The sequence below is a fragment of the Channa argus genome, chromosome 19 (genome assembly GCF_033026475.1).
Source record: "Channa argus isolate prfri chromosome 19, Channa argus male v1.0, whole genome shotgun sequence".
In the NCBI taxonomy this organism is placed as follows: domain Eukaryota; kingdom Metazoa; phylum Chordata; class Actinopteri; order Anabantiformes; family Channidae; genus Channa; species Channa argus.
Window position 1 is genome coordinate 884,012 of NC_090215.1, and position 22,258 is coordinate 906,269.

The 22,258-nt window shown below is 39.2% G+C and overlaps 1 protein-coding gene across 9 annotated transcripts in view; it reads right to left on the reverse strand.

Annotated features, from left to right (window-relative positions):
• Positions 1–22,258, reverse strand: part of LOC137104607 (partitioning defective 3 homolog) — a 343,094-nt gene that overhangs the window by 152,489 nt on the left and 168,347 nt on the right. For 7 of the 9 annotated variants that reach the window (XR_010911721.1, XM_067486037.1, XM_067486042.1 and 4 more), the window contains 2 exons: positions 11,569–11,757; positions 10,891–11,061 (listed from right to left, as the gene is read on the reverse strand). Coding sequence is in view for 8 of the 9 variants with exons in the window: in XM_067486037.1 (XP_067342138.1) it covers positions 10,891–11,061; positions 11,569–11,757 (360 nt within the window). In the remaining variant the exon portion in view is untranslated. The remainder of the gene's footprint in view (positions 1–10,890; positions 11,062–11,568; positions 11,758–22,258) is intronic. The other 2 variants (XM_067486038.1, XM_067486040.1) reach the window with 1 other exon arrangement.

The window sequence follows — 22,258 nt, forward strand, 5'->3', positions numbered from 1 at the left end:
TTAACTTGGTGGATATCCAAATATGCAGCAATTTAAGCTTTGTGTATCCAGTATTAATTATGTCTGCTTCTGTGCATACTAATGCTTTGGTTCTCTATATTCTATACATATTCTCTCTTATTGCTGACTTCTCAACTTGCTAAGTCTCAGTTTATTTAAACTCTAAGTCTCTAAGTGAGCTTTTTGCCATTTCTTCAAACATGTTACTATCACATTATTCTATATCATTTCTCCTAATCTCGTAATTTCCAGAGTGGATTATCCTGAACGATGATAGCAAAAACTGACTGTGGAGGAAGGTAGAGCGGTTGTCCACCAATCTCACAGTTGTTGGTTCAATCCCCGGCTCCTCCAGTCACATGTTGAAGTGTCCTTGATCAAGACACTGAACCCCAACTTAGTTGCTCCCGGTGAGTGTTGGCCAGCTGCATAGCAGCTCCCCAGTCGGTTTATGTGTGTGTGTGTGATTGTGAGTGCGAAATGGTGAATAAGAAGCAGTGTAAAGTGCTTTGAGTGCCAATAGGTAGAAAAGCGCTATATAAGTGGAGACCATATACTTACAATGGGCCAGTCAACATCAGCTGGTAACCAGTGACTGGACTCGTGAAATGTGTTTGTGCGGTAGCAAGGTAATGTTTTTATTTGTCTATGAGTGAATAAAATGAGAGAGAGACTGTGTGTAACTTGTATTTACATGTATATGTAGGTGCAGACTCAGGCACAAATGTGTTTTGCCGGTGCATCAGCATCTCCCTGACCTTGGGTACTCAGTGAAGGAGAAGTAGTGTGTTGACAGGACTGGCCTTAAGCCGTCAACCAAGGCTAATAATGTCAAGTCCATGGCCATTTCCTGGCCTTCTATCCTGGTCTCAGCCTGTTGTTGTGCCTCTAATCCAGTCAACCTCCACCATAATGCTGTAATTACAATCCTTAAGCTGCCACATCCTGCCACAGGCACAACTCACCTCTCTGCTGCCTAGATAGGCCACTTTCATTAGCTTCTCACATCCCACTAGGCCCTCATTTAATGACAGTGCTGCTAAAAGTAAGCTCCCAGGTCTTTATGGAGTTCGAAACAGATAGGGAATGAGCACAACACCAACAAGTCTTGATCATACAACAAATTAATTAATCAGTACAGCATTGTAGAATGAATAATCTAACGTTTGCTATCAGCTAAACACCATTATTGTGCAAGCATGCTCACAGTAACAATGCTAAATGTTGGTTTAGCATATGGTGTGTGTTTAATATTTTGTTTAAAACTAAACTAAACTCTGTAGTTTTGACTGAATGAACCAGTAGTCTGTTCTGCAGCCTCTATGGACCATAAGACATTTTTGTAACAATCCATCCAATAAACATCTCCATATGTCATCTGTTCCTTCTGTGCTTCAGAGGGCAGTGTAACAATGTTACAGCAGACATGAAGATGGATTATGTTTCAGTGATTTCATATGAGCAGCTTTTTAATATTCTTACTTAACAAGGTTTTTACATTATCAGTTTTACTTCAAACTTCAAAGAGTTGTCAGCAAATTCAGAGTGCTTCTGGCTTTTGTCCTGACTCGGTCCCTTCTCTCCCTTCACTTTAATCAGTCAGATACTCTTCTTTCTGCTTCGCATCTCTTCACTAAAGATCTGAAGGTGTAATTGTGAAGGGAAGATGATCCTCTGTTAGACAACTCCAAGCACACTGTAATGACCCCACATACTGTATGTACAACAGGTTAACATCACAGATGAAGTCCAATGCTGTAAAGTGATGAGGATGGGTGTGTATATGTATTCTGGGATGTATGCATGATGCTAAACAACCCATGGGTTTTCCATCCTTTATCTTAGTTGCTCCCATCTGTCACTGGGCAAAAGGCATGTTCCACCCTAGACAGGTCTCCAGTCTATCTCAGAGCCAACACAGACAAACAACTATTCATGTCATTGGACAGTGGGAGGAAACTGAAATACCCAGAGACAACCCACATAGAAAGGCTGCTACCAGCCCATGGATTTAAACTGGGGACCTTTCGGCTGTGAGGCGGCAGCGCTAACCACTCCACTATCCTGTTGCCACCCATGGGTTTTCAGGCACTAAAACACACTCCTCACCTCCTTCAGTCCTCTACCATGACCAAGCAGCCCACTCAGCCACCAAATTCAATATATTTTGCTCTCAATTGCTCCAATTGAGTCTCCCCTGCTACTCCTAAATTAGTTTGTCCTCAGAGATCGGCCAGAAATCAGGCCCAGCAGCACTGCATTTATCCTGCTCTGCGATCTACTTTGCTCAGTTCAGTTACAGAAGAATATAAGGCATCATCACAACCTGCATTTCCCAGAATGCCCCATTGTACGTCTTTGTCCCTACCTATTCTATTGCCGTGTTTAAGGTATTTAATGATATCAGTCGCACTCAAACATGGTTGACTAGAATAAACTCCTCTTCTTATCATGGATGTATGGTAGGGAGCCCGTTTTTAGTTGCAAAACACATCAATGGTTAAGAGACTGCCACACTTTTTGATTCAACTTAGTTCGAACTTCCACACCATAGTATTTTTAGTATTTATGGCATTTACTTATATGTCCAGAATGAACAGCCTTTCTTCATGTTGAGGATTTTTTTCACCATTTGAAGCCAGTCTCTCTGGACACATATGCCATGTTGCATGACATCAGAGCATCAGCATCTGGCGTGAGTTTTTCAATCTGGGCACTGATTTTAGGGGCTGTTCTATCAAATGCAGCACACGAATGACTCATTTGCCATGACAACAGGGGAGGTACATATGTTACGATATGTTATGATTTAACTGGACTCCAGCCCCTCCATACTAAGACAAAGGTGGGGTCAACACAGATTTCCCTCCCTTCGTCTTGCCTCTGTTGTTGGCCAGCATTTCAGTCTTTTAAAATCTCTCCCAGCAGTGGTCAGCTCAATACTAATAAAACCATAATTTACTAGGCCAGGGCCCTGATTGATAGCTCTCTCAAGGCTCTATCGATCAGGACTTCTCGCATCCGAGTGAGTGTCTTTTGTTAGGTCCAGCCACTTCCTTCCCCCTTGTCTCTTTACATAAATGTTCTCTTAGTGACTCACAGCAACACTATTGGAATGGATAACAAACAGAGTCGGTGGCATGCTAAGCAGTATACCTTGGTGCTCTTAGATATAGCATAAGCTGTTCCATGTCGACTATTCGTGGAGTCAGCTATGCTACCATGACTGCAATTCCCTATGATGCAACAATGCTAAAATGAAAGCATAAAGCGTCTGCTGCTTTGATCTTTCTCCTGTACTCCCTCCTGTGTCTCGTCAATAATAAATCAGGGTTCCAGCCAGTCCATTACCTAACCATGTTTCCTAATGGTGTATTTGTAAAATGGCCGAGTAAGGTAGAGTTTGATCCTTAGTCAGTCCTCTTTACAAAGCACATTCTCAAAGACACAACTGCTGTTTTCAGAGGTGCTAAGTTTGGTTTGTTCGTTTTGAGTCAACCTGTGATATTAAGTCTAGTGACATAACTCTGATTATGTCACCATTTTTGTTTATTCTAATAAGTCAAAAAACTGTAGAAAAAAGCCTTAAAATGTTTCCCACACCGCTATTCACGCTCCCTTGTTATTGTTCTGTACTTCATATTTTAAAAGCCTGTTAAGATTCCCTTAATTTACAACATGATATTAATTAGCTGCCATGCATATCAAGACAGAAGCAGTGAAGGAAATGTAAGCATCGCTACTGATTTGTTTGTTAAGGAACAACAGATTACCAGTGGACATTTTCACAAACACAGAACTCTGCATGGCTTCAGGAAATGAGAAAACAGGAAACTCAAAACATGTTTCTTATGTGACTAAATACACAGGACACTTCGCACTGGCTTGTGGTTTTGCATTCAATTTTCATAATTGAGGCTGCAGGACTAAGAAGTGTGAAAATAGTCAATGAGAGTAAAAAGCAAAAGTATAAAGTTAAATGCAATAAATGAAATGGGGAGAATCCAGTGTGAAGCATAGAACTGGAGTGATAGCACTGCCATCCTTAGGCAGATCAGTCTCATACTCTGTGGCAGAGCAACACAACATTAAAAAAAAGGTACAAATTCAACTTAATCTCTAGATTTGTAGAACGGACTAAGTAGTTTGCTGGCAAACACGGACAGGGAGGATGAAAGAGATTTTGTGGTGAAAGTATGGTTTTGTTCCTCTGATTAATAGTGCTTCACTGGCAAGTTGTAGTGGCATGGCAGGAAGGACAGCAAGCCTCAAGACAGCCAGTCAGGAGATCTCCGTCATAAATAACATCATAAATGGATAGAGAAGCATATCCATAGATCGTGCGGTGAATTCAAATCAGAGAAATGAAACACTGTCACAAGCATGCGTATCATCCGCCTGTCTGCTTTTAGCTGCTGCTGTGATAAATATCTTAGATATGTCACGAACTGCTCTGGCTGCTGCAACACTGTGAAACTGGAGCGATAGTTCATAAACAGGCAAAGAGGGAGAAGTGAGAGAGGGATACATAACACATGCAAAAACTTTTTCTTCAGCTAGACTTTAAATGTAGCTCATTTTATTGGAATAATTAAACCTATATCCACCACTCACTTGCTGCAGGTTTATTTTTTATAATAATCCTCTTTGTAATGAAAAATCCTGAATGCTTTTCCCAAGGTTTGATGAAGTGCATGTTAATGTTACTGTTATCACTGGTCCTTTTAGTTGTATTACTGTATGCAATTGTTGTTGTTGATGATGATGATGATCCTGAATTTGACATTACACTGGAAGTGAGTCTAGAACGTTTCTCACCCCACTTGCACACATTGCTCAACATTTCCAATATATTTTGTCTGGCCACATGAATAATTGCTATTGCAGGTTCTTCAATCTAACGTAGTATTTTTATAGCATTAGTATATGTCACACATATACAGGATTATGTCTTTAAATGTCATGAGTGGTACAAAAATGATGATTTCACATTTTATGTTTCTAGTATTAAAAGAATGCTTGTCCATTTTAAGGCAATACTAGTTTGCTAAAACAGATCTTGTTCTTGTTGATCTAGATGTTGTTGCTTTTGACATATTGCATCTTCAGCTCACTATTATCCTGTGACCTGACTGAGTAATAAATCTTGACAAATTTAGGTCAGCATTTAAAAGGCAATAAGTGTCCATGCTTGTCAGATTTTGAATTAGGCTTGAGGAAACAGTTTGTGTCAATACAGCATAGCACACTCATTCGTTCGGCTTAAAAATACCCTTAATCATACTGCGTTTGTTTCCAAGGTTGGTAACTATTCTCATTTTAACCCAAGGCAAAGGCCACTCACTGCTACTGCTTTAATAGCAGCAAAAATAGACAAGGTACTCCACCTCGGGCAGGGGCTTAATCATGGGCCAACAGTAGTACCAACCTATTGAAACATTGTCTTCACCGGTGAGAGGACACGTGTGCACAGATCTCTTCCAAAATCCTGCTCAAAGCAAAAGACCTTTTGTGAGACCTTGGGCATTGTGTAGAAGTATATGTTTTCGTAGGTTATGGATTTTTGTGCTTGTGCCTGTGAAGAACTTACACATAGTGAACATGTCACTTAGTTCAGATCACATTTTATAAAGGATAACATTATTATTCATTGTTTCAACATTCTCATATAGAGAATAAAACCAAGAAAGAATTATCTCCACTCTTATGTCCACCATTCTATAACCTGGACTAGTTTATATGTCTTGGCCAAAGACCTCTGCTTCAAAAAGGATTATAAACACAGGAAGACAGTCTTCTAGGTAACATGGTTCTTTGTTCAAAAACCTTGGGTAAGAGATTGTTAAAATAAAATTCTCCTAAATGTTCTGAATCACCATAGCTCTGCCAGAGACCTCGGGCATGTGCAGTTGATTGGCATTCTTTAGACCCCCGCACAGCATAATGGTGATTCAGAAAATTTGGCACAACATTTGTTTAAAAAGTATTTAAACATCAAAGTTTGGAATGTATTAACATTTCACCTAGTGGAACGTCTGTCTTTTCTTAAATCCTTTTAGACAACATTGGGGGTCTATAGCTCAGACTAATAAACTAATCCAGGTTCCAAACGGACACTAAATGTTAATAGAGGTAAGGAATTCTATTGTTGGTTTCAGTGTCTGTGTTGAGGATGGTTGAAAATTCTGTTAATGTAGAAAATGACCAAAGGTTTAAAGCAGTTTCATGTTTGTATCCATGTGTTACAACTTTCGAACTCGTACTCAGCTAGAAGATTTTCAGTTACATCACACACAGTAGAAGAAACAGGATACTAGTTCTGTCACTGTTGTGCCACGTTGGTTTTGCAAATAAACCACGTCAAACAAGCTTTAACTATTGCTACTGCTGTGCTCTAACAAAGATGATCATGCTTTAGACCACAGGACCATGCAATCATGAAATCAATGCAATTTTCATGGGGAGACGTGGCCTCGATATGCTGTAACCATCGAATTCCCCACCTCTGATGCATTAGGCTGTACTTTTAGACTCCTCTCCCCTGAAGACAGTGATGGATCTGATTCATTTAAATGGTGGCCTCGAGTGTTCACTCCCATTCAGCTGGGTGACAGTAGCAAACTAGTGTTGGCTCCCCACGTATCTGCCTGGCCAACACAGCAGAACGGCGGAACAGGCGGGGGTGGGGTGGATGTAGCTTCCAGGGGACCGTGTCAACATTTAACTTTTGCTCTTCTTATTTGACGTTTGCAAGTGACCTTAAATTCTTCAATTATAATTTGTATTTGTTCTCCTCCCGGAGTATATTAAAATTTCCACTAGTTACATTACGACACTTTTTCAGACCTTTCAACCTTTCTCTGCAATATTATCAATATGCTGTCTTATATAAGTTGATGTTGAAATATCTGTGAGGTTATAGACAAACCTGTCAGAATTTCTCTCTAAATGGTCTCTAAATAAATCAAAATTGCAATAAATCTTAATGTAAACACCTGATCCTTCATCCTTCCACTGACAGTGATAGTGTAATAAAAGTATAATGCATTTTTGCTGCCTCTCACATTGTATGTGTCTGTGCAGCCAACTGTCTGCGCAGTGTCAGTCTGTCTGCCTGTCTGATTGCTGGTGAGGGATTAAAAGAGGACCTGAGAGTGAATGGACTGATGGATAGAACTCAGTGAACCTTTGAGTTGAGTTTTCCCATCAGTGGGATGTGCCCTTTTCCCTCAGGTGGAGATGGAATATTGCACAGTGTATAATACCATAAAGGGAGATTTTTACAGGTCTGAATATTTATCATGTCTGCAGTTATTTTATCTTTAATGTCAAGACAACTGTGATTCTAGCAATGGAATTATGGGAATTCAAGATTATTAGTCATTCATCAAGTCCGTATGTGATGTTGCACTGCACTGCAGCAAATGTAAATCTATGGTTTTTAAGGTTGAGTCATTTCAGCTGGTTTGCTACTCATACAAGTAGCTCCTTCAGTCGAAGGAAAGTTGGCTAGGGGACCCAGTTGTATAAGCGTTTGTTTCTCACCTGGCCTAAATGTGCTTGTTAGATGGATAATATGGAGGGGAGAGTAGGGCAGAGTCATACTTGATGATGATTACCATGCTAAACACACTTTTTCCCCATTGGGGAGGATCGTTCTGTGTGGCCTTCTTGGTTAATGTGTGAATTGGTCTTAATCCTTCTTGGAGAAGGAATGTCTATACCCTGTTTTAAATATTTGGTGATTTTTTTTTTCTCAGGCAACACAAGACTTTTGTCTGCTAATTTTCATACTATAACTAACTTTCATATACAGTAACTAACTTAACTAGTTGGTCCAAACTGCAATTTGAACTCAGGCAATTTAAAACAAACTTCTAATTTTCTCAAGAGATTGTGCATGAATCATTGCTTTTAATCAGCGATGATAACACCTTGTTGCCATAAACCTTGGTGTACTTATGAAATTCCTTAAAAGCAGTACTCTTAAGTCCCTCTCATTCATGTTTTCATGTACTCCTGGGTTTCTTTAGTTGTCTTACTGTAGCTGTCAGAACTGGTTAGCATCGCCCGCCAAGCCTGTGACACTGTGGCTTCATGTTCTCCTCTTTCATACCATTGGTCCTCTCTGTCTAAAATGTGTACATTTGCCCTTTGTCTTTTACATTAAGTTATACTGCTGTATATGGTCCTGAGGGGCTTCTCCTGTGCTGGGTCATCTTCCTGCATAGAGACTGTTTGGTTTCTCCAATGTAGAGTTCTGAACACTCTTCACTGCATTTTGCTGCATAAACTATGTTGTTCTTCTTGTCTGGACCTTTGCTCTTCTTTTTCACACACAAGTCTCTCTACTAGTGTGTTAGTGGGTTGAAGTGAACCCAGTTTTACATTATGTTAACTGGAGGATCCATTCACACCTGTCTCCAGAAAGCAATATACCAAAGCAACTAAACTGCAATTGTGATTATGATTTTTGTAGGGACAATTAGTAGATGAATTTTGTGATGATGCAATATATGTTTTGAATAAATGAACACATGGACATATCATGACATAAATGTTTTTTGTTAGGCCGTAAACTTAAAGAGTGCAGTGGGAAAAGCTAAGTAACACTGTAGTTCGACAAAATCGCTGTTTTACTGCAAGATGGAAAATTATGGCAGAAATAAATAAGTTATCTGAAAATGTTTTATTAATCTGTTTAGTTATACTGTATGACTTGCCAGTAAATGGTAAATGTCAATGTACTATTATTTTATAGAAAATATCCTGTTGCGGTTATATTCTCTAAAAAAACATATATCGATTAGCAGTTTAATGGTATAGAAATGTCATATTTAGGAGACGGCTGATTTCCCTGTAACTGGCACCATGTGTGTCAACAAAACAGTCAAGGTCCATCATATATAGAAGACCTCATAGCACCATATCATCCCAGTAGACCACTTCGATCTCAGAATGCAGGCCTACTTGTGTTTACCAGAATTTCCAAAGGTAGAAGGGGAGGCAGAGCCTTTAGCTATCAAGCTCCTGTGGAACCACCTCCCAGTTCAGATTTGGGACTCTCTACTTTTATGTGTAGGCTTAAAACCTTCCTCTTTGATAAAGCTTATAGTTAGTTATAGTTATGCTGCTCTAGGCTGAGACTACTGGGGACCCACCCCCCAATGCACTCCTTTCCATTTCTTGAACCTCTCTCTTCTCCTCTCACCCCACAATTGTCACCACTGTGTGTAACTTTGTGTGTTTTCTCCCGTAGTTGTCTTTTTCCTTCTCTGTCTCCCTCTCTCTGTCCCTTTCTGCAGGTGTCCCCCGGCTTTGAAGCTGTGTGTTTTCCAGTCTGCAGCTACCAACCTGCCCGATGTTTTGTTGTTGCTTTTGTTGGTCTTTTCTTTTCTCTCTCCACTTTCCACTAACCCAAACCGGTCAAGGCAGATGGCCGCCCACCCTGAGCCTGGTTCTGCTGGAGGTTTCTTCTGTTAAAGGTAGTTTCTCCTCTCCACTGTTGCCTAGGGCTTGCTCAAGGGGGAATTGTGTGGTTTTCTCTATACATATTCATAGTCTTGACTTTATTCAGTAAAGTGCCCTGAGATTACTTTTTTGTGAATTGGAGCTATATAAATAAAGTTAAATTGAACATTGCCCTTATTGAATTCAGTGGTAGGGCTGTATTTTTCAAACAGGGCTGTTTTCTGTCTAAAAATAATATAAATTAGAAAGAAATGGGAAGAATTTTTTGTGGCCATGACATAAAAAGATGGGTCCAAACAGAATTCAACAGAATAATTATTGTAGAAATATTAGTATTGTGAACAGTTTTCCATTTATTCTATTTTAAGTTTAAACAGCAATGCTACAGTGAACAACAATTAATTAGTACTAATTAAAATATTCCACACCAGTCCCTGGTTTTATCCCAGCGCCTACCTGTAGAACTGTGTCACAGCACACATTGCAGGGAAACGAAATAAAAATTAACATTAAAATATGAAGGAAAATAAGCTCACAGGGTGTCAGGGGAATGGTGTGTTGTAAAGAAGAGAGCCAGATCGCTTGGAGGATAAGGGATTAGCAGGGAGGGTGAAGGGCAGTGAGGGGGATGGGGGCTCAGCATGGTTCTCCAAACTGACACACAGCCACAGGACACAGGGTCCAATTAGAGTCACAGCAACACTAATCTAACCTGATCTACAACCTCTGCCTGCAGAGTTAGTGAAAATGTGTGAGTGTGAGATTGTTCACCCGTGACTCCACCTGAAGTGCAGTCACACATTTATCCAATCGTGATTATAACTAATGTGCATAGAAGAACATAGTTTTTTCTTTGGGGACACAGGCTGGAATTAGTTTTGTATTAGTGAACATTTCATGAATTTTCCATTGAATTTTCTTTAGCATTTAAAATTCAAATATTTACCTAAATGCAATACATATTCCTGTATTTGCCTATCGTACAATCCTTATTCTGCTGGCCTGTCAATCATAACTCAGTAAAGTGTTTCTTAGATATCGTATCAGGGCCCACTGTGGGCTAAAAAAATCACACAGAGAATGGAGAGAAATGTGAGACGGTATCGGCTATCTGAGACAGAAAATGGGACTGTTTGAAGATTTGCATGGTGGTGACATCTCTTTAAAAAGGCCCCTCTCTAGCTGCAGTATCTCAAAGCTCCAAATCCTGTGGTGGACTGATTAGGACCACTGGCATGATAGAGGAAAGCCACTGTCATTCATCATTCAGCGCAGATGAAATGTAGCTACCCCTCTTCTTTAGTACATCTACAGCCCATCTTAGAGTCACGATAGCTTATGATTAGAATAACAAGAGTATGTGATTGGTAAAAATTAGTTCCTAACACATTAATGAATCATCCTTGCATGTCAGCGTACCTCATTGTTTTTGGCCACTTGCCGGGCCACGATGAGCTGAATCATTCCTCGCTTGTTGCCCTCTACTGACATAGATTTACGCAGTGTTTCCATGGCATCCTGGTTGGTCTTCTCTAGCAACAACTCTCCATTGACTCCTATGAGTTGGTCATTGACACGCAGACGCCCATCCTGCAGACAAATGGATGAAAGTTGATATGACTGTTAAGTGATTTTCTGTGTTTTTAATGGAACAACACTGTGATGCATTACCTCTTTCATGGAAAAATGATAATAAAGCCATATTGTATAATAAAATCATAATTGTATTCTGTCTGTAGGTAAAATTACGTCTGGCTCATTAAATACTCATCAATAGCCAAATATAGTAATATGCTTTAAACATTCAACAGCTGCTCCTGAAACTACATAAAGAAAACATTTTACACTTCATTCAAATTACACATCATTTGCAAAAAATTAAAAAATAAACAATGGAATACTGTTGTCACAAGGAAACATTCTGACTCAAACTTTAGACTGACAGTAACCCGAGTATTTCAGTAGCAGAGTAGCACTTCTACAAAATAGTGGTCTGCCTCTATCCTTGTACTGAGTTGGAACAAAAGCAATGAACGAAATCAATAAAATCCATCAATATAATAGCCACTGGAAAAATGGTGGGGAATAGTTACTTGCCTTGCTAGCTGCACCTCCATTGATAATGGATTTCACAAATATGCCCAAATCAGTGTGGCTGTCTTTGGCCCGATTACCCTTGACACTGACGCCGAGGCCGGCTGAACCTGAGTCATTCAGGGGAATCTCAAAGGTCATGAACTCCCTTGTGCCATCAGGTGTTAACACCATGTTATCTTCTTCTGGCTGCTGAAGGTATTGAAAAAAGAGAGAGATGTCTGTTTAATTCTTTGATATTCCAAAAAAAATAGCTTCAGACAGTACTTCAGAAACTATTAAGACCCTTCTAATTCTTTGTTATTTCTTCTTAAATGGCATTTTTCTTGTTTATTGTACACACAACAACCCATAATGGCAAAGTGAAATCATAAAATAATAAAAATAGTTATTTGAAACCTGAACTGAAATCTGTCATTTGCAAAAATATTCAGTCCCTTTGCTATGGCAGTCCAAACTGCAGTCAGGTGTTTTCCGTAGGCTTAATTCTATTAGGTGAGCCTAGTACTGGACTGGAGTCCACCTGAGGCAAAGTGAATTCATTGGACATGGTTTGAAAAGGCAAAGAATTGTGTGTTTAACATCCTGCAGTTCACACTGAATATCAGGACAAAACCTAAGCCATGACATCCAAGGAAATCTCTGTAGACCTCCACAGTAACATTTAGTGGTATAGCACAGATCAGTAAAAGTGTATACAATAATTTCTAAAGCATTTCATGTTTGCACACAGCACAGTGTTCTCAATAATGGTGAAATGGAGAAAGTCAGTAACAACCAAGCCTATTGCTAGAGTTGCCTGCCAGGCCAAACTGATTATTCATACAAAAAGGACCTTGGTCAGGGAGATGAGCAGGAACACAAAGATGGGAAAGCCTGTGCATGAATGAATGAACAACATTCTTTACAGCTATACAATTGTGAGTGTGGTTCAAAAATTTGACTCTTGGGAACAGACACACAGTGGCAGTTTTGTTGACATACATGATGGTGTTCATATATACACTGAAAAATAAAATGCAGTTGGGCACTTGTACATGAAGCTTCACAAATGCTGACCAAAAACACTAAGTACAAGAGTATAAGAGGACTGCTTCACTTTATTCATGATATTACTAACTGTACATTTTCTGTAATTGTATATAGCTTTGGATGATAGGATATTCTATTATACTGAAAAGAATGGGCTACTATAGCTCAAAATACCAATCAACCCAACTATACCCAACTATATTGTCACTGTGGCATCCACATGCCTGAGAGAAGATCTAGCGTGGGGGAATACATGGAAACAAAAAATACTGGAATAAAAACTGAAAGAAATGGTGATGGTGAGCGACATGAAAACAGTAGATGAAAAGATAAAAAGGGGAAGATGAAAAGAGCAGGAGAATAAAGTGAATGGTTGGCAAGCACGTCACATATCTTAGACCTGTCATCACCAATTGGTCATACTGTTAATTCCTTTCCACCAGTCCAGGAAAAGCGCAGTACTTTGAAAACACCAGGTAGCAATTTGACCCTCAAACACCTATAGCTCCTTTTGAACAAAACCCTTTGATTGATAATTTGTGGCAGGAATTCAACCCTCTTTACAAGTGTGGTTCATGGACCTTTAGTTGAAAATCGCCCTAGTTTAGTGTTTAGTTGAAGGCCTGTGCTGCAGATGCTCTTGCATGGTACCAAAAATGATTCACTGCAGCTGCCAGAGAGGTGTGAAAGAGGACCGCTTAATATCTAACACCCAGTGAGGTCAATTAATCTGGGAAATACAAAGAACCACTCCAGTTTATTTTCTAATAGTTTCCACTATTTTCTAACAAACAGCCAAACACATTGGACTGAGGGTGTTGAGAAAACACTAGAGGTGTCAAAGAAGTGGCAGTTTTTTTATGTTGACCAAGACCATATCTCTGGTTGTCCATCCAGACTGATCCAAACAAAGGTTTGTGGCCAGGACTTAAGAGGTAGGTTCAAACAGGATTCTCAATCCTGGTTTCAGTCGATTGACTGAGACTCCAGGATGTGAACATGGGGAAACAGAGCTCTGGTAGAAACACTCTTATCTCACTACCCAAACAGGAGGTGGTTCTTTTCTTCCAGGTGGACTTCTTTGTCTGGTTTCCTTGTTTCTTCTTCTATGACAAAGCCATACCAATATTTTGTAGCCTGTTCAATATAAACAATGCACAGAGTAGAACTAGAATTTTTATAATGGTTCTTTTTTGTTTCTTTTCTGAGGCTGGCTTACGTATTACTCCTCTACATATGCTCAGTGGGCGGAGAATAAAGCATTTTCCCATCCACTGGAATTCTATTGTTGATAAAGGTAAATGTAGAAACAATCAAAAACCCTGGACTGTTTTAGAACATGTACAATGTAATGTAGAAAAAACGTTTTAAGATGCTTTAAAATAATTTTCCCTGAGCAGTTTAGTGTCTACCAAGAAACTTTTGAGCTATAGCCAAACTACTGGAGCTGAATACATGAGTGAGAAACAGTTGCTATTTCTAGACCATTTCATAGAGGATACAGTAAACACATATCAATAAACACCTCCATTTTCTTCCATATACACATAAAACACAGGCTGCTGCTAGAGCCAAACTGAGAACCACTTGAGTTCTTTGGAGATCCAATATGTGCCGTGTTGGAGAGCACATCAACAGGAGGTTCCTGTTCATCTTCACAGACACACTGCGCTATAATACCCCCTCTCACAATGAAAGTTCAGAGCAGTGTGGTAATATTTTTATAGAGCATAGCAGTGTACATACATAGTTATTGACATGGCAGCACAATCTACTCAAACAGAAAAACAATACTGGTGATCATAGCAGTCAACCCTAGGAACCCAGTAAAATAAGTTTTAGTCCACACACACAGCCAGATGAATAGCAGCCAGGTATGTGCCCTTCACTGTTCGGAGAAAAAAGCAAAGCAGCCAAAAGAAGAAGGGAAAGACAAAACATACATTTTCTTTTTTTTTTTTTTTGGAGGCTGGGTTATTAGGATGCAGTGGTGCATTCAGGTGGAGGGTTTTCAACACCCTCTGAGTGAGCCCCTATTCCGCAGCCCCCCAACCCACCCCATCCCAACCCGCCCCTTTCTTTCTCTCAGCTTTTCTTCTCCTGCTTTCGAAATGACAGTACACCTGTCTGTACAACTTATCCAATGGGCTTTGTTCCTGACCAGACCATAACTAAACTCAGACGGCTGGAATCCATTTGTATGACAGAAATCACAGTGAGGAAATGGCCTTTTGCTTTCTATTTGTCAAGTGGAAGAAAAAAAAAACACATTTCTTTAAAAACAATGTTTAATGTTTTGTGTAGGTTAAAATAATACATTAGCAATATCTAACTTCCCAATATGTACTTTTTTGGAACATGCAAAGACATCAGGTCTTCATATAGGCCTTAACAGCTCTTATACTAGAGTAAAATGTACTGTAGCATAGTTTGATCAGCTGGTTTGAGGTCTCTACTAATGCATCAAGAACACTCATGGTTGGACGGCCTTATTCACTATTGGCACAGCCAATCTTTATCATTAATCAAGATGTTTCATCAGAATAAAATTAATAAATAGCCTTTATGAGTTATGCCCTGGAGAGGCTTTTAGCCCAGCAGTTGAAGATAATAATACATTGGATGAAAAAATTACATTGGATGGACCCGTGTGTGTGTGTGTCTATGTGTCTGTGTGTGTGTGGGGGGGGGAAGAACACGTGTGTTCATGCTCTTTTCAAAAATGATGACAAAATAACCACCCACTCAGAGTTGTGTTCCGGGAATAGAGGGGCAGAGTGAGAGAGCAGTGAGACATTTTCATCAGACAGCAACAAGCGCCGCTAGCTAAGAACGAGTTTGTCAGACTCCTTGACAGGCCTTGTTGCACTGATTCAGCTCAGGCGAAGCAGAATTCAACTACTTCTGAACAGGAGAAAAAAGAAAGTCAGCTCATTGTTCCAAGTTCAACTTTAGATGTACACCTAGGACAGACAGCACGGAAGTACTGACAACCGGTGAACTGATGTACGGAGGTTTCATGTTTAACTTAAAAAACTAAGTTTATATAAAATATATTTGTTTATTCAGCTGAACTTCAGAAGTGGCAACTGTGACACCTTGGGTTCAACAGGTTTTCTCAAATCACATCATTGTATCAGGTAACATCAATAGCAGGAAACCTTTGAACTCGTATGAATAGACAAATTCAAAATGTCTAAGCTACTAAAAAACACAATTTACTCTAGAGAAAGCTACACTCACAAACAATGACTTATCTCTTAACACCCCCATTTCATACGGGGTGCTAAAACTTGTCTTGGCTGAGTCTTAAGTCCCACTAAGATTTTTCCATTCTGAACGTAAACCAAACGAACAGGTGAGCAATTATACTGACTTACTTATTAGGCTGTTCTCAGACATGCACTGCAACGTTGAAACCCTTTGTAGATATTATCCAGAGGAGCTGTATCAGAGAATGCAAATGCCCGACGCAGTTGGAACAGACAGCAACCAGCCAGCTCCCAAGTACAAAATATATGTAATGCCCGCTTAAGCCCATGTATGAGGAGAGAATTTTCCATAGAAGTTACAGAAATGAAAGATGTACAGTTAATTTTTATGTTGCAAATTGTTCAAAACAGGTCAAAATACAAATATATAATTTTAAAGAAGGGTAATTTACACAACGACAAATGAATAAATTTAAGTCTAACTAAAGGAAATGAGTCGTGAGCTTCTGTCTTAAGCAGTCAACACTGAAACTAGAATTAGAAGAACCTGGTTGAAGATGAATATGAATTGCCAGAAGTGGTTGATATTAGGCAAAAGTTGTTAAAGTAGGAAAATGGTAGACATTAAGAAAATAGGAGGTTTGGATTAGACAAAAGGGTCAAACGTTAGAAATAAAAGGAAAATATTGTATTATATAGCATTGAGCACCATAATCATTCCAAAAAAGATTAACTTTTGGAAAAACACAACAACTTCCAACAATTTACCATAATGTCATCAGTCTGTGTCTGTCTGTAAGGAGGTCCCTTTCCTCAAATCCCCCCCTTAAACCAAACCGAGTTTCTCCAGTAGAAAAGAACACATGACACAAACTATTTCCTGTTGTGCACTATGTATATGTGACAGTTAAGCAAATATAAGAAACAGCTTCCCTACATCCTGTGTTGGGAGACTTTAAATAACTGTGTACAGGGTCGGATAAACAAAGCCAGCAACAATGAAAGAAAATTTTAATATTTAACAGTTTCCAATGTTAATGAGCCTTTGCGGCTCGTCCCCATGTTTCGTTATTGATAAGTTATTAACAGTTGCAAAACTGTTCTCAAGGTAATACTGTATTCTGATGTCAGCCTCAGATGATTTTGCCCAAATCTGCCTTTTGGTAGATCGAACATCTGGGTATGTGTATCAGAGAAATACAGCAACAGAAAAAGCTAGAGTTGAATACAAACGACAAATAGAGAGTGCATGAATGACAATAACTAATCTTCAAATATAACTCAGAGATTTCCACACATCACTGCCTAAAACAATTAGCACTGCTGGAAACGTCTTTCCACACTTGGCCCAATGTGGTGACATAAAGGTCACTGGAAATTAATTTAAAAGGGCTAAAAGAAATCAGCCATGGATATAATTGCAAAAGCGGTGCACACATGATAACTTTTGTAATACTTTTGTTTCTCTTTAAAAAAAAATTCTGACAAAAGGGTCAAAAACTAAATACCAATAACCCTAAAAAACAGATCCAAGAATTTTCCGGTTCACTAAGGGGTTAAGATACTAGCTGTTAAATGACTGAAGGGCATGAGGCACACCGCAAGCAGTGGCAGGTATTAAGTGTTTGTGGGACCAACACGATGTGTTGTTCACAGGGTAATGCCTTTAAGAGAGACGAGCAGATTTTGACTCAGCACTGACAAACTAGGACTTAAATCCTTTGGGGATTTTCTAATGAGAAAGCTCATTTGGCTCATTAATAGAACAAAGTCTGTTTCTATGAGGGCATCTGAGGCAGAATCTACATCCACAGCAAATTTACTACTGCTACTGGCAGTGGAAGCATTGAGTGAATCGTGCTGTAAGCCACTGAAAGGAGACTCACATACAGGGTTGACTTGACAACACGTTTTTTATAGGCAAATCAAGAAACAATTACTTTTAAATGTACTTGGTAACTGTAAAGGTTTGCAAGGGCTTTCATGATCAACACACATCATGAAGCAGATGCCTCTGATTTCAAGCTGATGGAAATAAAAAGTACTTTGCTATGTCCAACTGCACACTTCAGCCCATTATATGTTCTGGAAACAGACGCTGAATCCCCTTCGGAAGAGTAACTGTGTCGCCATAAGTGGCCTTTAACTACCTTGTTTATTGGCATAGCACAATACTGCCATGCACCCTCCCATTCTCTGCACTGACAGCAAGCATAATTATGGGAACAGCTGCTGAAAAGTGCTAAATGAAAACAGGTGGCTTCGACGAGACGCGCTCAGAAATTGTTAACCAGCCTGGCATTGTCTTCAACCACGCTTGGCAGCATTAGCTTTAATTATGACAGAGCATGTTTGTGAACTGTGCACTTTGATCAGTGAACCCTTTTATAAGAACCAAATTAATAAAACATAACGAACTCACCAGCCTTCTTGATAGAAATAAGATGCCAGTGATGAACAAAAGAAAAGCAAGTAAAAAAAAAAAGCGAAGAACAAAGAGGGGGATGTGCTATGTGAGAGTAAGAAGGAGTGAGAACAAAGTTTGAATCTTATGAAGCTTTCAGTGAAGCATTTGATAAAGTATTACCAGAAGATGATGCTCTTTGTAGATGGGGAAGAGATTTTAGGTGCCATGGTAACAAGTTGAAGGCCTTACCTACGAGATCACCCTCTCATTTCAGAGACATTTCTAGGCTTAAAGTGGAAGCAAAAGTGGCCTCTAAGATGCGCCAGCTGCTGCCAAACTGTTTGAAGAGCTTTGCAAAGTCATAGATGCTCTCAGTGATTGCAGGTCGTCAAATTCAACTGCACAGCTCAACACCACTGCTTCCCAAGCCATTTAGAGCAGCTCCTGTAATTTCACTTCACCTGAGTTTCAAATGTATTTTCAGAACAAATTTACCAAATCAGGGTCAGCTACCGCTAGACATTTTTAGCAGTAGAGCAATTTGCTGATTATATTATAGCCGGTTATATTTTAGTAGCTGGTCTATTTTTTACCTTAAATTATATCATGGACATGCATTATTGGGGAGTGTGAATACTGGGTCAAAAGGTTATAGCAGCCAATTATCAAATCTACCATTAAGAAATTACTCATCTCTTTGAATTATTTGCTGTTTTACTTAGGTAAAATCTCTGGTGCATGTACCTGGTGTCACACAAATAAATTAGGTAAAAGACAGAGATGAAAGATTCTGTCTGAAACACTTTATTAGCAAAAAGTTGCAAACACATTACATCACCCTTACAGTGAGGCAAACAAGCATTACTCTAAGAGACACCTAATTATATTAAAACCAAAGATTCTCCTTTTTTGCCATGGCTATAAATACTACATAGCTTAGGAGAGCACTGTTTATCATCACTTCAGTGCAATACACCAAAAGGTTTATCTGCACTGTTAAAGCTATGAAAAGGCTAATTATTCTGCTTTGTGTCTGCAAGTGGAAGGAGTGACAGAAGATGTAAGGCATCTGATCTCATTTTTTTACAAAGACTTCAGCTTTTTCATACAAAATCAAAGCAAAGACTTGACTCTCTGATCCTAGATCAACTGTGCTCAAAGCAACACAGCAACATGGTATCGGGGATTGAGCTGACTTACCCAAAACTAAATTAGACTAATGAACACTGCTTTCAAGCCAAAAACAAAACAGCGTATGTATCTGCTATGATGTATGATGTACTATTATGTATCGACTTGAGAGTATTAGGGCTTGTTTTTACATATTCTACATTAAGTTTTAGTGCCAATGGCAGAGTTGAATTCTGTGTTGAGAATAGCACAAAATAATCTTTATATATTTGCCACCAAAAAGGCCACTGTGCTTTGTATAAGCCTTGTCTCAATTCATTTCTCCTTCTATGTCAGCAGCATGGAAATCAATATCTGGTAACTTCATGAGTCTGCTCTTGTCCAACTTTAGAACGGGCACATTCTAAATGGTAACATCAATGTACTTCCCACCACAGTATAAGCCAGCAGTGTAATACCATATGGGGAATCATTTTCAGAAGCAACTTTTCCACGAGAGAATGCTTGTAAATGACTGTACATAGTACAAATTTTCAAATCTTGAAACAGAGAAATATGATTGTTGGTATGCCCTGTTTGACTTTGATGTCAGCAACAATCTGAAATAAGTTGTAAGTCACCACTGTATCACATCACACTTGTAAAAATACTCTGTTAGCATTTGAGAACTGACAACACCTTTTCTATGAAATAGTATCTGGAAAAAACTGTAAAAATTCAGCAGTATTCATACACTAGGTGTGTGCATTTATACACCCCCACAGTATGACATATGTTGGCTTTTGAACAGTGAATTCATAACAAGTCAGAAGGTCCCATGGTAGATATGGCATCAATGATTTCTAAAAGGAATATCAAATTGTAATTTGAGTGCGATTTTGATTTTGATTTGTGTGTGTTCATTTGAGTGCGAATGGGTGAATAAGAAGCAGTGTAAAGTACTTGGAGTACCAATAATTCTTTATAAGTGCAGATCATTTACCATTTAATTAATAAAAAATAAGGGTCAAAGGTCACTGTTTGTAAAGATCGGGCTGATTTTAACCACTTTATGGTTAATCCATAATCATACATAATTATTAATGATACATCAACATATAACTATGTGTCTGTTTCTGTGTATTATTTTGTATTATATATTATTTTAACGTTGAGTTATGAATGTGTCAGTTACAGCCCAGTGGTAAAAAAACAAGACAGATAGGATTTAAACCAGGCCACTGGGGTTGGCACTAATGAACCAGGCCATCAGTCTGCTATAATTGTGAGCAATACTGTCATGCATTTGTCTACCACATCCCCAGCATTCACATGAGCCATAAATTTGGCTGTCACATCAATCAGAGGCTGGAATTAATTGTGCAATTAAGATTCTCATTGCTTGGCAGATATAGCTACTAATGGATCAGTGACAAGTGTGATATGATCATAAAGAGCGGATTTTAATGTACTGTTTAATTGCTCTTATGTGGTCTGCAGTGTTACAACAGAGGTTCATAAGCCCCGTTATTCTTTACAGTTCGTAGTCCTATTAGGAGTAAAAAAAAGAAATGTATGCTTGGTCATGGAATCAGGGGTAAGACAATTAAGGTTATTAAGGTACACAAGCTTATGCATAACTTGTTAGCTCATATTAAGTGTCAGGTTTTACATGAACTGGTTTAATATTTGTGGTCTGACTTAAAGTTTATTTAAGGTATGATTGGGTGTATGTGCACATCTCCGTGTACGTACTAAAGGCAGCTTTGCTTGTAGCTGTAAGCACATACAGAGCTGCATGCCGGGAGATAAATGCTTACAATAAATAACATCCACTGACTATGCGTGGTCAGGTAGGTTTGCAGTGAATTTGTATGTGTGTGTATGTGTGAGTGTGTGTGTTTTAAATAGGTCTTTTATTCGGTGATGTGCATGTAAGAGAATGGAGAACTGTTTAGTAATGTTTGGTAAACTTCACGGTCAAGTCTTGCTGTGGTCTGTGTAATGATAACTTGTAGATTGCTGCCACAGTCGTTCTTACTGTGGCTTTCCCAAGTCTGGGAGAGCTACAGTTGCCCGTTCATTATTAGTGGAAAGCCAGCTGTGCTGCTGAGCACCACTGGGGTGCCTGTGGCTCAGGAGGTAGACCAAACGTCCTCCAATTCCAGGGTTGTTGCTTCCTTTCCGAGGTCCCGCAGTCATATGTTAAAGACTAAAGAGTAAGACAATGAACCCCAAACGAGTTGCTCCTGGTCAGTACCAATAAGGTAGTACAGTGCATTATACGTAAGTGTGCATGTATCCCCTGCTGTGTGGTTCGGACGTACATTAAAACAGGAAGTGGAAAGTAAAGTTACCCCATCAAAGAAGGAAAAGAAAACAGGCAAGATAAAGTCTTGTTTTATGGTTATAACCTTGTTTGCTGGCTGCTTTCTTTTTCCTCATGTTCTTCATTGTTTTCCTTTCCTTTCTGTTTCAATCCTATCTCCCAACTTGATGTTAACTCATCAACTCATCTCTCTCTACAGAGACAGCTATGTCAAAAATAGGGTTATGTTGCAGCCTTCATTTAGGCAGTAGGCACCATTTGCATGCAATTAGAACAGTTGCCTGGGGGAACTGCTTCAACAAAAGTTTCTGATTTATATGAGTGGGTAGGGACAAATGATGTGCAGTATATGTAGATTATTATTATGGAAGGTGAGGGTTTGAGAGAGAAGAAACAGGTTTATCAGCAAGGTGTCCACGTGAAGGCAAAGGTTACAGCTGCACTTCTACTGACAATTTTTCAAGGTATGGCTGAACTCACTGAACTCACAGAAACCTGCCTCCACAGCTACACACTGAACTTCTACCTTGTTGTGGTCCACACCACATTGTAGTCAGTTCCTCTGCTCCAGCTACCGTGTCACATCTGCACCCTTCAGTAGCT